The following is a 16594-nucleotide window of genomic DNA, read 5'->3' as shown; positions in this document are numbered from 1 at the left end:
TGAGTAGAAAGGAAGGCTGACATGACGAGGCCAGGTTGTCATCATAAACTCCTGCTGCTCTTAAACACCTAACCACTCAGGGTTCACTGAAGGAGTGTGGAACCAATGAGCCCAACTCTTGCCTATTCTTGCTGAAACCACTACTTTTTGTCCTGCAGACTAAATGATAGTTTAAGTATAAAGAGCTTTACCTTTTTAAGAATTCTATTTTTCATTTCCTTCTAGGATATATTTCTGCATATATACTCTAAAATCTATACCATTCATTTCTTTACTGGCTTTTAATTATCCATCCATCCACCTGTTAAAGGATCAACACACTCAGTTAATATGTGTTCTAATTCTGTTGGAGGCCTAGGCAAACTGCCTATCCTTGCAGGACTTGTCAATCACAAGAAATAAAATAAGCACAGATTACTAAAAATGAAATCATACTAATAATTAAACTTAACAATTCAAGGCAACAAATGTGGTTAAGCGCTTCAATCTCCAGGTAGTCAGTGTAAATGAGCACTGAACAACCCTGTAGGATTTTGAGGTGACAAGTTAAGATATTTGAGGGAAAGTGGATATGATTTAGTTCATAAAGGATGAACTGATGTGAATATATCCAGAAAGAGCAGGGCACACTTTGCTAAGAGGCACAGCATCCTGGTGACAGTACTGTATCAGTGTTTGGGTTAGAGGGAAAGAGGAGCTATTGTGGGTATAAAGAGAAACAAGATTGCAAAACTCATCGGAGGACAGTTTGGGTGGGACCCAAAGTTCTTGTTTGATCCATTTAAATTCAGCAGTGTCCCAACCAGTGAAAGATTTTGAGCAAGCGGTGATACAATAAAAATGCTTCCTCCAGAATGTTGCACAATGAGAAGGAAAAAATAAGTATACACATATGGTTAAATGTGTTAATCATTCTAACATGATCAGGGTGAGGGGAAGGGGACATGTATCACCCTGACTGACAGAAAAGTCATTTCTCAAGAAATCACTGGGTTACTTTTAAGTACCGTATGCACATTACAAATGCTAGCAAGAGATATATGATGGAAGCCTGGTCCACATTTTCAGGATCATAACAACTGATTTGAAATTTTTTCCAGCAGAAACTTTTACTGTTCATACTGCATGTAAATGTCTCTGCTGAGTCAAACAGTGATTCTAAACAAATTCAATTCCGAGTAAATGGTTCATAATATTCTTTAGTGATGCATTTATTTGTAGGATTACAGAGGTAAGCATCGATTACAAATTAATAGGATGGTGTAATTTTAGCTCCTGTGCCCCATGAAATAACCAATTATTTGCTAAATAAGCCTTTAATGATCTTCTGAACAATCAGGCTTTCTGCCTCATACCCATATCCATTAAGCTGTAGAAGGCTCATTACTTATAATGGGCAGCGAAAGGAATATGGAGCCATTCCCCAACCAAAACCTGTGTATGTGTGTGTATGGAAAGAGAGAGACTGGTTACACTTATTTTATCGTGTTTAAGGTTGTGACCTACAAAAAGCAGTGAAATCAACCTTCACAGAGTCAGGCTCTGATAATAATAAGGTCTTTGACATTATCAAAACATTGCAGCAAGAAGCAATTATTCCATAAGCCCATTCTCATGCAGAAATCTCTGCTATTCATAATAAGGGGCTATCTGGCTATAGACACAGGAGAGCAACAATTTCTCCTGGTTCCTGGTATTTCTAGAAGACATGTATTTTCCAGTTAAGAGTTATCTCATTTAAAATTAAGAATTTAAAAAGGAGTTCAGAAAGAGAAACTCTGGTTTAGGAATGGGTTGAGACTGGACTACTAAGCTAACAAAGCAAAAATTTAAGGACATTAGACTATGTAGCTTACTAAAAGAATATTCAAAAACACTGAAACGAATTTAGATCTCAGATCAGTAAGTTACATTTTTTGAAGATTTATTGCATTTATTGGAAAGACAGAATAATAAAAGGAGGAGAAGGTGGAAGAGGGAGAGAGAATGAGAGGGAAAGAAAGAATCTTCAGTCTGCTGGTTCATTCCACAAGTGGCCTCACAAAGTCAGTTGGCTTTCCAAGGATAACAAGTTTGCTTCTCTTTCCTAGCAAGATCCAATAGACACTCTGTTGTCTGTGCTGAAACTACACTGGCCCAAAGAACCTGGAGGGTAGGGATGGGAAAGCATAAAGGGATGGGTGTTATGGTGCAGTGGGTTAGGCTGCTGCTTGGAAAGCCCTCATCCCTTGTAAGGTGCTTGAGAAAAAGTCATGCTCCACTTCCTATCCAGTTTCCTGCTAGTGCTCTTGGGAGGCAAAGACTGATGGGGCTCAAAGTCCTTAATATCCACTTGGATGGAGTTCCTCGCTCCTGGCCTTGACCTACCTGTTTTGGATATTTGGAGAACGAACCAAAAAAATGGATGATATCTCTGACTTAAAAAAAAAAAATCTCTCTAAAACAAAACAACAAAGGTAGATAGAGATATACTTTGAGGCCTGGTACAGTAGCCTAATGGCTAAAGTCCTTGCCTTGCATGCTCCAGGATGCCATATGGGCACCAGTTCTAATCCAGATGGTCCCGCTTCCCATCCAGCTCCCTGCATGTGGCCTGGGAAAGCAGTCGAGGACAGCCCAAAGCCTTGGGACCCTGCACCCGTTTGGGAGACCCGGAAGAGGTTCCAGGTTCCCGGCTTCGGATCGGCGCAGCTCTAGCCATTGCAGTCTCTTGGGGAGTGAATGAACGAACGGAAGATCTTTCTCTCTGTATCTCCTCTATATATCTGATTTTCAAAAAAAAATAATAATAATAAAAGAAATACACCTTAAAAGGGACTCTGTCTTGGTAAAGTGGACAGGTTTAATGTGTTCAAAGTAGACTTGCAACAAAAAGTGACCAAAGAGTGTTGAATGGGGAAAGAGGTAGCCTGTCTGATGTGGAAAGTCACTTGGACAACAGTGAGAAAGACTGTATTCCTATGAAAACATCTCTTAAATTGCAGTGATGTTCCAGACCAGTCACACAACACCAACTGCATTGTCGTCTCCTTATGCTGGCACAGGCAGGTCATGAAGTCCTGGGAAACTGACAGCACCCAGACTTGCTAGGGAGGCGAAAACACCTAAGTAGAAAGGAGCAAGATATGCAACGTAGGGACAAATAAGTAGGAAAGCAACAGAGGAAGTCAGCTTGGACATGTGCTAAATTGTCAGTTTCTCCCTTAGCATGCTGACCTTCTTCCAGCTTCAAGTTATTTCATTTTCCTGTTAATTCTGTTCCATCCATAACAGGGAAACAAGAGACAGCTATACACATACATAATTCACCCACAGCTATAATGGAAGTGTTTAGAGGGATTCATTTGATATTTAAAGAAATTAAAATTACCTTTCTCAAAGAGTGTCATTTTAATATGCCTTGATTTCACTATATTTCTTGCACAGCACCTACAAAATGAAGACCAAGGGTTAGGGCTGGGGAGTGTCAGCAGGCAGTATGGCACAGCTGGTTAAACTACCACTTGAGATCACAACAGTTCACATTGGAGCACTGCTCTGAGTCTCAGCTTCTCTGGTTCAATCCAGCTTTCTGCTGGATGCATGCTGTGAGACAGCAGGTGATTATTCAAGTGCTTGAACCCCTGCCTATGCATGTGGGAGGCTCCAGTAGAGTTCTGGACTGCTGGCTATGGCCATTCGGAGAGTAAACCAGCAGATGAAACTATATTCTCTTTCTCTGTTTCTCTCTCTCTCATCCTCTCTCTGCCTTTTAAGCAGATGAAAATAAAATAAATATACTCAAAACAAGACTGGCTGCAAATAAAAAGTAGGAGTAAATTGATGTTTCCTTAAGAATAAGTAGCATAAATCCCCATTCTAACTTATAGAGGCAACTTGGGCTTTCTCATCTGAGAAGTCCAGCATCCAATGTTTTTTTTTAAGATTCATTTATTTTTATTGGAAAGGCGGATATACAGAGAGGAGGAGAGATAGAGAAGGAGATCTTCCATCCGATCCTTCACTCCCCAAGTGACAGCAACGCCTGGAGCTGAGCCAATCCGAAGCCAGGAGCCAGGAGCTAAGAGCTCTTCCGAGTCTCCCACGTGGGTGCAGGGTCCCAAAGCTTTGGGGTGTCCTCAACTGCTTTCCCAGGCCACAAGCAGGAACTTGGATGGGAAGCAGAGCTGCCGGGATTAGAACCAGCGTTTGTATGGGATCCTAGCGCATGCAAGGCAAGGACTTTAACCGCTACGCTATCATGCTGGGACCCAAATGGTTTTTTCTTTAAAGATTTATTTTGTTTTTTATGCAAAAGTCAGACATACAGAGAGGAGAGACAGACAGGAAGATCTTCCATCTGCTCGTTCACTCCCCAAGTGGCCGCAATGGCTTGAACTGATCCAGTCTGAAGCCAGGAGCTAGAAGCTTCTTCCGGGTCTCCCACGCAGGTGCAGGGTCCCAAGGCTTTGGGTCGTCCTCGACTGCTTTCCCAGGCCACATGCAGGGAGCTGGATGGGAGGTGGGGGCCACCAGGATTAGAACCGGCACCCATATGGAATCCAGGTGCATGCAAAGCAAGGACTTTAGCCATTAGGCTACCGCACCAGGTCCCAGCAGCCAATGTTTTATTTTAGAATCTAACTCTGAGCCTAATGAATAATGACAAGCCCTTTTGAACAAACAGTCGGAAATCCTTGTCTTGCATTTATATTCCCCATGTATTTTCTATATATGATTTAAAATTTCATACTTCCATAAAAGATGGTCATCATAATTCCTTCACGTATTCCATAGTAAATAAAAGCCTCTGCTGAAACAAAGACTGAGGCTTATATATTTTTGATATCTTGTTTATAGCTGGAAACTATTCAACCAAGAAGTTTCTCCTGGAGTTACATATGGGTTCTTATTCGAATCTGATAAAAGTTGTGATTGCTTAGTAGATCTTACAAAGATTAAAACTCATGTCAGGAAGTGTCCTACAGCTATGAACAAACAATCCTTTTCTATTTAAAAAAATATGAAACACAAAAGTTACCAGATTCATTTTGTGGTGCCAGATCTCTTTTGTTTGAATGTTTACAATTTCCCTTATGAGAAATAACTTTAAGAAAGAAAGGCTGATTTTGTCTGTTGGTGTATCCATTCATCTGGAATATGTCAAAAAAGGGAAGGTCATGCAATGCTATGATGTTTCTCCTGATTGGATTCTGGTCATGATGAACTATATTCAAAACATGATACTAAGTGAGAAAATGAAGATAGTACATTTAATTATATCCAGGTCCATAGAAAATTCTATTAAACCCATGACTTTCTGCAGCTTTCTTGTGTTCTTTCATCTATATACAACAAAAATACAGCCCTGACCCGTGACTCACTTAAAATCTTTTCACATTGTTAGGTATGACCTGGTACCATTTTGGGGATGCAGATTATTTCAGGTAATCCTCACGGCATTGTGTAGTTGGCATTATTCCTGTTTGATGGGTGAAGCAGTGAGGTTCAGGAAGATGAAATGACTTACCAGGACACATATCTAAAATGTGAGGTTATTTGGATTTAACTGAGACTTATTTGACTCTGAAAACCATAATCTTACACACTCTTCTGTCTCAGTCATATTTCCAACAGTGAGCTACAAAAGATGGAATTCTATTCTGTGGTTCTCAGACTTTCTGAAAAGATCAACAGTTCCCTGCCCCCCGCCCCCCTGCCCTTAAACTCTAATTCCTAGTATAGTAAATATCAATTGTTTTGTATAGTAAGGTTAGCATGTGCAATAAAAAGAAACAACCTTTAAAAAATTAAACATGAAAATACTAATGGTGAGAGAATACCAGGAACTTCCTAATTCTGAAAATCATAAAAAAAGAGATCTGTAATTGAAGCTGCCCGACAGGGGACCTCTGTACACTTATCTGGCAGCCTAACAGTCATCCACAGTAACCACACACATGCTTGAAGCCAAGCTTTTCATTTAAAGGGTTCCATAAACAAATTATTATTTTTCTGGAGAAAAATAACCCTAGACTAATTTTTAAATTAATAATATAAATTGCACAATTTTTCCATTCTCTTCCAAAAAGAAATTTTGGAATATGACTGACTCCACGGATGTGCTGCATGCTGTAATCATTTAAGTATATATAACATAGAGGGGTTTTTTTTCTGTATTCATCCATGCCAAGAAATTCTCTTTAAGTCTAACTTAGTTTGACATCTACCTTTAACACATCAATTGCAGAATTGGCACAGGTCCATCAGTCTTTGTTCTCAAATAGAAACCACGAGCAGGGCATGTTTCCCAATGTGGTTCATTCTTTTTCTTTTCATTTCTTTTCTTTTTTTTTTTTTTTTTTTTTTTTTTTGGTTTGTTTTTAACAAAGTTTTCACTGCCAGACATATATTAAGCTTCTTGAAATTCCTGATGAGTGTGTAACTTTACAAGTACACAGTAGTGCATTTAAATAATGAAGAGAATTTCTATTCTTCCCACTATGCAAATAGAGCCTTTAATCCTGGTCAGAAAGATGAATCCATTATTAAACTGTCCTTTAATCCTACTATACATTAGAGGGAGAGTCTGCTGGAAAATGCAGGAGGGAAGCAAAGCCCTATGATCATGGCCCCCAAAGAGCAAAACATGTTAGTCAGTTTTCCAATTGAAAAGGTGAGAAGAGATTAGACTAGAAAATAGAGACTTTTAAAAACAGCATTAAGGAACTTATCAAAGTAACCATTATTTCAAATTCCTAAAAATGGAAAGAGATCTCAGAGAATACCTAGTCCAAACCTTTTCCTCCTGCACAATGAAAATGTAAATATTTTCTTTTGTCTACTATGACCTTTAGGCACACCTTGAATGAATACTCAGGTATTATTTCAACACTGTAGTTTCCCTAAACTGAAAGTGGTTTATGCAGAAGTAGAGAAAGGTAAATCCCACCACCTACATCAACACAAATTATCAACAAACTAAATTCAAATATACATGATATTAATTCATTTATAATTTGGAGGAAATGGTAACTGTTGTGTCAATTTGGTACAAAACCAAAGAGTCAAATATCAGCTTAGTAGTACATGAAAGATTTGGTCACAAGCTAACAAGTTATTCTCATGTAACATTCTGCTCACTGAATAAACCGATTCCTAAACATGATGTGACTGTGGGGTCTTCCTCATTGAAAATCTCTAAGGATTCTTCCTCAAGGAAGAGGGAAGCAAAGATGAGCCACTGAAGATTTATTTTTGCTATGCTTTATTCTTGGGTCAGTTTTCAAAAGTTAGAGGATAAACTATAAATCTATAAGAGCTAACTCAACACTATACAAAGATATATGTATGTTCACTCTGTGTCAAGTGAGAGAAAATAATTCATTCTTGAATCTCCCCAAATTTCTGTCTTATGGTGGACAGTCTCTATTTTCTATTTTTTATTATCAAATTTAGAGAAAAGTTGATTGTACAGAGAATGTTGAACCCAACATCCAGATTTGAAAATTGTTAACATCACTGTATTTACATGCAGATCCTCAACATATTCACGTACAGATGACTAAGCAAGTTCTCCACCCACTACTAGGATCTACACTGCACTAGCTGCATATTGTCAATGAGAGAAATCCATCGTTCCCTAATATATTAAAACATCACACATTTTTTTTCTTAGATTGAACCAAAATGTACCTTCCTTCAGTTCTGGCTTTGCCTTTTGGAAAAACAGGGTCCAGATCTCTTCCTCCTTCTTTAAGTAGAATTTCACATTACTAAAAATCCACTCACACTTAGTATTTCCAAATACGGATGTCATCTCATTTTTTTGGTTATTGCTGTTGAACCTAAGCAAAAAGATAAGTATAATGTGATCAGGGATAGAGGAGCAACAGGTCTTCTCATGGACTGGCATTTTTCTTGTACAATTTTGACATAATATCTCCAATTTTATTCAGTTTGACGTAGTCTCTGAATTTCATTTTATTATATTCTTTAGTATATAATGGGTTTAACTGCTGCCCTCTTTTTCTAAAAGAGGATTTTTCTAGTTTTATAGCTATTATTGTTTCTATCTTATTTACATTATTGTTAGAGAACATAATTTGTATGCAATTATTTGACATTTATTTTGACTTACCTTAAGACTAATAGAGTTATTTTCTTTTGGTGTTCCAATATCTTAAAAATGCATATATTTAACACAGGGTTCTATACATGCTATTTTGTTCAGAAATTTAATTTTCACTTAAAAAACCATTTTTTTTTATTAAAAAGAGAGAGAAACAAATATAGAGAAATCTCCCACTCACTAATCCAACCCATAAATGTCCACATTATCTGTTGTTGGACCAGGGTGAAGCTAAAAGCTGAGAACTAAGTATAGGTCTTTAATATGAGTAACAGGAACTCAGCAACTAGAGACATTGTCACTTGCTTCCCAAGATGCATATTAGCATGAATGACCTGGAGCAAAAACTGGTGATGCTGATTGTTTCTAGATTCAGTTTTACCTCTATACAGTCAAGGATAAAGAACATGTAGCATACTTACATAATGGAATATTATTTGGTTATAAAGCAAAAAGAATGAAATTCTACCATATGCAGTAAAATGGAATGGGACTGGGGGATATCATGTTGAGTGAAATAAGCCAGACACAAAAAGACAAATGCTACATGTTCTCCCACTGTATGTAGGAGGTAAAACATAAAATAAAAATAATAATTGATTATGATAGCCCAAATATGAAGCTCATCTTTTCCCAAGCATTTAGCAGAAGACAATTACATTTTCTTAAAGAAAGACAGACAGAGTTTAGCAGGGCATGACACATTCACAGGGATACAGAAAATGCTTCTTGACTATTAGCAATCAGTTGTCAGTACCGAATGTTTCCTCCTTAAGATACCGAATGAAAATAACTACATTTTGCCAGGGTGCAAACAGAGCTGAAGGATGAAAACAAAAACCTCTGTTTCTTTGTGGAGTCTTGTTTCAGCCCATGACTGATTGGTTCGTTTGGTTTGTGTATAGAGCAGATGAGTCACAGATGGGTCATTCACATGCAGCAGTTAGTTTTCCTGCCCAAGTTCATGAACTCTGTATCTCACCTCACCTAATCAATCTTACAAATGAACACTCTGCAGAGGAAACTAGGTGAGAAGAGGTCCATTTGCAATGCAAATCTATCATCTTTGCTCCAAAATCAACCTCCAACTACATGCAGTATGATTTCTCCATGCAGGAACAAACTATTATAAGGCTCTGACAGAACACAGTGAAATGCCAGTGACTTTCAGGACACTCGATTTCACTATTCTGTGAAACAAAGAAGGGAACTATCATGAACGCTGATATTTGTTGATTTTGGTGATGTTTTTGTTTATCATTTAAAGTACACTAAATTATTAACAATCTATTTTGCCAAAACTGATAAAAATCTAGAACTATAAATCTACTGCTGGATATCAATGAAGACAATTCTCTTTTGTTACTTAATATCACTATTTATTTTCTCTGCTAGAACTGCTTAGCTTGGGTGAATTCTAGCTGATAATTTCAGAAGGGTGAAAAGCTAACTAGAACTGGGCATTTGGCCCAGATAAATCTGATTCCAGTACTGTGAAGGAAGCAACAAGGGAACTAGCAACTCTTTGACAAAAGTTGTTGATAATTGGCTAAGAACTAAAGAGGGAAACAAAACTTGGAGGGCTGTGAATGTTATTCTAAGTAGAAGAAAGATGCAGGAAGAAAATCAATCTGTTGTAAAATTAACAATCACCTTTTTCATGCTAAGAAATATTAAAAATATGTACAACTATTTGAAAACCTGTGTTACCAAGACACCAGGGAAGTAAGCCTCTATGATGACCTATACTGAAGAATAAAAATAGAAATCTTGGATTCACATCTTCACTCTGTGTGATCCTGGGCAAGTCAGCTCACTGAGGCTACATTTTAGCACCTCCACCTTATCTGTAAATTGTGAATGATGTGGCCACATATTCCCGAACATACTACAGAGCTCAGTAAATCTGTCTTCTTAATTAACTAACAGATCCTTTCATGTTGCTAAACAACATCTGTTTTCATACCAAATAATTTTAGTTTTAACAAATTTGAGTATGAAACTATATATCAAGTCCTTTCTTCTTAATCAGACTTTAATCAGGATAATATGGCATCATGATTTCTCAGGTTGTGCTTATCAATAGCCATCTTTGGATATGGCAATTATAAATCAACAGTATCCTCACCTGGAAGTGAAGATGATTCCTACCTGCCAGGATTATATTGAAAAACAATAGGAATACCTCAAATCACTTGAAGATCTTCACAGAATGAGTCCCTTTACTTGAAAAGCTCCATCAACACCAGGGCCCTTACCGCACATGCACAGGCAGTAATAAATTCAAAACCATGTCAGTCCCCTCCCTTCTAGTTCAGTGCATCTTTATGACCAACTGACATGGACTATTCAAAAATAGCTCTGGATTTTTTTCTTAAAATGAAAGCAACACTAACTAGAAAAAGTTAAATGGTACTCAAAAGCTCTCAAGGTGCAAATAATTTTTGCCCATAAAAACACACTGAAGTGACTCCATGTCGTGGTAAGTTATCAAATTATGGAAAGAACATTACAGAGATTAAAATGTTGCATAAGAGAGAGAGAAAGCAGCATGAGTCAGGGGTTTGGGGAAATGTGAGTCAGACTGAAGGAAAGGAGCCAAAAGCATAGAGAATGAGGGCCTAAGCTGACACTTAATGGACACCACAGAGATGTACATCATTGCCTCTATTAGTTCAGGGAGAAAATCAACTACATGGTTCCACAGATGGGAGGTCAGCATGATATACAGAAGTGAGCAAAGATTAGAGTGGATTATTTAAAGCAATTTACACTGCCAATGTCAGCAAAAGAGGAACCTACAATAGTATAAATCACTAGGAGGGAGAGAACAGCCACATTTTTGAAAAATGAGGGAATCGCCAAATATTGCCATTAGGTATTCTTAATCTATTAGAATGATGAAATGTGTTGTGATGTTTTAGAAAGCACATTCTATTATTTTGTTCTTTGGTCATGTTAACACTATGATCTGACCACAGAGTTCAGAGCTGCTCACTATGGCATTCCCTCCAAACTCTCCATTTCCACGTGTGTTTCATGAATTTCCCCAACCGTACACTCCACCAGGCTCTTCACACACAGCCCCTGTATCTTCGCTGACTTCATCAGTCAGCTGTTCTCATGCTAATTTTGTTCTTTAGCAATATGTTCTAATATGGCCTGCCTTGCACCTTTTAACAATCTCTTTGCCTACAAATCCATTTATCTCACCTTCTTCAAAATGCACCTCAGAAGTTACACCAGCCTCTCATTCAGCTTTATTCCCCATAGCTTCTGGACTTCTGCACTTACCACTTTACATCATTTCCCATTCCCTGACCTTATGCTGCCGTTTTTCTCAGATCTTGCTTATTCCTCTGCCTGTACATTTCTAGTTCCCTAAGATAAAAAACACTGACCCTACTTTCCTTAAACCCTAGACACCTGTCTCAACAAAACGTAATGACTTATTCATCTATGTCTTGAATAAATGTTTACTGAAATTTTCTCATGTTTCACACACTACATGCACTAGTAATACAGAAAAGAAAACCACACAGACCCACTCTCATAGAGCTTAGGTTCAAGGACGAGAGAATGTGTTAACTGCTGAGCAAATTAGAGAATTAAACAAAAACATCAACAACAAATTCATCTCCCTGGAGCCCTTTGTCCTCAATTGCCAGGAAAATCATAGCTAACTTGAGTTGTATTTTCCTTATAAATAAAGCATTTTGTTTTTCAGTGCAGAGAGTCTGCAATCAGTGCAGGAAACTGATTTTTCTTATACAGGATGAAGGCACTTGCAGAAAGCAGGAAGAACTGGAGTTGCAGAAACAGTCTTAGATGAGCCAGGACTTTTGAAGCATCCACACAAGAATAGGAATTTTTATGTTTGTGTATTTAGTGATTTCCATATGGCACTGAACCGATATCTAAAACGAACAGAAATGCATACAAATAGAAGTAAACATAAAACAGTCTAACACTGCATAACTGATTTTTGTATGACTTTGCATACTTGTTTAAATAAGCAACAAAGGTCTCAAAGTATAATTTATGAAATAAAATTAGGTTATGCAAATAAGTGAACTTAGGAGTTGGAGATAATTCACAGATTTTCAGTCTATATAACCTTCAGTATTATAATATGCTAAAGCAAGTGAGAGGACCATTCTAATCTGCAGTCAGAGCAGCCACAAACGAAGTGTGTCTAACAGTTGCTTCCTGTTCACATAAATTATTTGTTTGATTGGTTTATGAGTACAGGTAAATAGAAACTGTGATTACCAGTCAGTCCTGGATAAGGCAAATGCTGTTGCAGCCTTCTCTGTTGTTATTGTTCGTTTGTTATTTATGTTTGATAAACAAAGGAAAATAATATAGTGGCCATGGATACAAGGATATTTTATGTGGTTTTTATTTAATTCACTTAATAGTTTTGATATAATAGTCCAGAGGGTAAACAGATCTGGGTTTTAAGAAGGTATAGCACCGGTTTTCATATAAAATCTACCTAATGCCAACAGGCATCTCACCAGTGCATAGGATGCTGCTTCAGGCATCATGGCCCATATGCAAGTGGCTGGTTTCAAAACTTGACTCTAGTTTCTTACTCCAGCTTCCTGCTAATACAGAAAAGAGAGTGCTGGGTCAGTAGCTGTGCTCCTGCCACTCATGTAGGAGACTTGGATTCAATTAAATCCTCTTGGCTTCAGCCTGATTCAGTCGCACTTGTTATGGGCATTTGGGAAATGACCCAATGGATAAAAAAGGTCTCTGTCTCACATAAATATATTAGTATTTTTTGAAAACCAAAACCCTACTTAATGACATATTAAATCCACTAGAAAGATTGGTTTGTTTATCAAAGAGAGTTAGAAAATAACAAGAAAGCAGGAAGGAAATTGGAGGATAGCAGGAATGTGATGGGGTGGAGGCACTTTGCACAAAGATGTCTCCCAAAGAAGACTCCATCAGTGCTGGGGCCTCCCTTATCAGAGGTAGCAGCCAGCGGAGTCCGTGATCTCCTGCCAGCATGTGCTGAGGAAACTTGCCACATCTGAATCTTAACATCTCAGGGCTGTTACCACTGCACATGCTGGCAAATGTTTTGACATAAAACAATAGGAATTCAGCTGTCATTTCTGCATTAGCGAGTCATAAAGCTCTGAAGAAACCCCAGTAGAAAGGCTTTCATCAAGTGCATATGAAAAACTAATGAAAGATTAAAGAAAACAGCAGATCATTTCAAAGCAAGTTGCTTGCAGCTTTGCCCATGAGGAGTACCTAACAAGTACAATTTGTAATCACTGAGTTGAAAATAATAATAGCAGTAATAGTATAACAAATTTCAAAAAACAAAGTCTTAACCAGAACATTAAAATGAGGTGCTAAGGCTGATGTAAAGAGATGCTTTTATGGATTATTATCCAATAGACAGCCACACATCATTCAAATATTTTTCATCACCCCTCCCTCTTTCTAAAAAGAAGAATCTGTTTCCACACCCAGCTAAATGAAACTGGTACGGAGGATAGCCCTCCTACAACCTAGGCTTCCTATATTGGGATATTTTGTAATGTGACTGCAGTAATTCTTGAAAATACAGAAAAATGAACAGTAAAATCACACCATGGGCTTTTTAAAGAGAAGACAGAAATCGAGAAAATTCTCATTAGTGATCGCTCATTTGTTAATTGACCCTTGGTTCTCTGTTTATTCCAAAGCACCTTAGATTTATCACAGTAATGATCTAACAGTCCTTCATCTGTCTCAGGCTTTCAAAAATGATTTATTTCTTTTTATTTGAAAGAGATTTACAGAGGGAGCAAAGAAGACAGAAAGACAGAGAGAGATCTTCCACTTGCTGGTTCATTCTCTAAATGGCCACAACTGCCAGAGCTGGGCAAGATCTGAAGCCAGATGCTGCTTCCAGGTCTCGCATGTGGATTCAAGGGCCCAAGGATTGGGCCATTCTCTGATGCTTCCCCAGATACATCAGCAGGAAGCTGGATAGGAAGTAGAGCATCGAGGACTCCCACAGACAGAGAATTAACCTACTATGTCACCACACCTCCACTTAATCTGCCTCAATTTTTAGGCAAATTTTTGTCACACAAATTACAATTTTCATGATTTTTTAAAAATTTTCCTTTATTATTATATGTTATTTGTAAAGTAGAGACAAACAGAACTTCCATCCACTAATATCATAATCCAAGTTTCCCACATGGATGACAGGAACCCAGTTACTTGAGCGATCAGCTTTTCCTCCAGGATCTGCACTGGCACGATGCTAGAATCAGAAGTGAACAGGGACGGAAACTCAGACATGTCAATGTGGGACACGATCACACTCACTGCAAAGCTGAACACCCATTCCCAAGATTTATGATTTCTTTTTAAATGAAGTTTAGTCTTCAGCTGTTGAAGAATGCCAAAACTGTGATCCTTTCATTTGTGCTATTTTGTGTAAGTATGGAAAAATTAAATTTCACATATAAATGACTGTAAATGTGAACGTACATATACAAAGTCATATCACATTTGATTCCAAAGAAATTACTTGTAACTTCTTTAGTTAGAAGTTAGCATTTTTTGCTTTTCTAGCACTGAAACCTGCCAACTCCTTGAGGCACATTTATAAATTATTCCCAGAAGCAAAATGCTTTTGGAAAATGTATGTGTTAAATTATACAAGCTTCACCTCTCCTAAGTATGACCACACTGAATCCTTTGTGTTTTGAACTTTACAATGAAAGACTCAGATATATATGTTACCCCACCATCTTAAAGCAAAAACAGGGAAATTTAATATTAAATTTTTAATATTGGGAATGTGTTTAGAGTCTTATCAATACAAATGATCTAAAATACAATATGTTACGTGAAAAGCTAGTATTGCACAACTTGTTTAAGTTTAAAATAGACAAAACAATGCTGTATGTTCTAATTGGTGTTTCCATATATAATAGAAATGTAAAACATCTCAGGATCAGTCTCTAAGAGGATAATGAATGAGGATGCAAGGATGCATTATCCATATCTGAAATGTTTTTCTTCTAAAAGTGAACTGAGACAATCAAAGCAACGGGTCAGCATTTGTTCAATCTGAGTCGTATACACTAATCTCTGTAAAATTATTTCCTGAACAACAAAATAATTTGTAATTTTGAACATTTTCTGCATAGCACTATTACACATTATGTAAAATAATAATAATTTTAAAATAAGAAATAAGAAACTTCGAAGAAAAACAAATGAAGGAGAGATGCAGTTGAAGAAAACTGTACTGGCAAAATGGAGGAAATGTTGACATCCTCTCAACTGACTAATAACCTTTCTTGTGTTGTATGTCTCTGACAGACATAGATGAGTGCACTGCAGGTACACACAACTGTAGGGCAGACCAAGTGTGCATCAATTTACGAGGCTCCTTTACATGCCAGTGCCCTCCCGGGTATCAGAAACGAGGAGAGCAGTGTGTAGGTAAGTGCCACGCGCTGGTAAGCAAAGACCCATCCTGAGCGTCTCAACTGCCTAAACCTCAAACATTCAAAATTAAAGCACTCATTTGCTTTAAGAATATGAACTCATTCATTCATTGACTGACTACCTCTTTTCCACACTAAGGAGAAAGAACTAACCTAAAAGCTGGGTGTTATTATCAGTAGTGAGTTAGTAGATAAACCCTACAGGCCGTATATGGAAGTCCTCTGTAGAGTGCAAGGAGCGTGTCTTTGGAAGCTGGGGGAGGATGAACACTTTGAGAGCAGGGGCAAGGTGGGCTCCTGTCATTGCTGTTTCACAAGTGTCAGGAGACTGCTCACACCATGTTGGGGGATAACAATTGAACATTTTTCAAAATCTGCAGCAATTAACAACCTAATTTAGGAAAATAATATGTAGGAAAGTCCACCAACACCCAAATTTCCCCATTGTATTAGGAATGTAAACATTTGAAGACATAAAAAATACAGAAAAAAAAGATTTACCCAACCTACTCTAAGGTGAGCCAAAGAGAAAGAAACATTGTCATCATAGCCATCCATGATGACATAGGAGGGAAGTTCTTAAACTCACACAGTTTCCTTCCCTCTGATCCTCAGTCACCTTGTTATATCAACACATTGACCTCCTCAAACATTGTAGAGGCCAGCTTTCCCTCAAATAACAGTTCCCACATGCATCATGCAATGTTGTACTTCAAGGTCTCTCCCAACCTTTTTCAACCACCAAGAACTTTCCTTCCTAGCACACTGCTATTCTGCAGCCAAATCCCAGCTCAGGGTTGCTTCCTCTGGGAAGCCTTCCAAGATCTACCCAGATTAATTAGTTACTTCTTCCTCATCAAATTACAATGAAGTATTCTTCATGTAAATTTCCAATTTGTTGCAGATCAGTCCTTCTGTAACATATAATAAATGTGTTGTTGTACTGTCAAATCAGTCTTCGCAATTATTAAGTATAGAGATGCAAATCATTCGTGCACCAGCAGCC

General features: G+C 37.7%; 1 protein-coding gene across 1 annotated transcript in view; it reads left to right on the top strand.

Moving 5' to 3' along the window:
- EFEMP1 (EGF containing fibulin extracellular matrix protein 1) overlaps nt 1-16594 on the top strand; it is a 54169-nt gene that overhangs the window by 23023 nt on the left and 14552 nt on the right. The window contains exon 5 of the mRNA XM_004580126.3: nt 15461-15583. Coding sequence (XP_004580183.1) covers nt 15461-15583 — 123 coding nt within the window. The remainder of the gene's footprint in view (nt 1-15460; nt 15584-16594) is intronic.

The sequence above is a fragment of the Ochotona princeps genome, chromosome 8 (assembly GCF_030435755.1).
Source record: "Ochotona princeps isolate mOchPri1 chromosome 8, mOchPri1.hap1, whole genome shotgun sequence".
Taxonomy (NCBI): domain Eukaryota; kingdom Metazoa; phylum Chordata; class Mammalia; order Lagomorpha; family Ochotonidae; genus Ochotona; species Ochotona princeps.
This window is presented reverse-complemented; position numbering and strand designations above follow the sequence as displayed.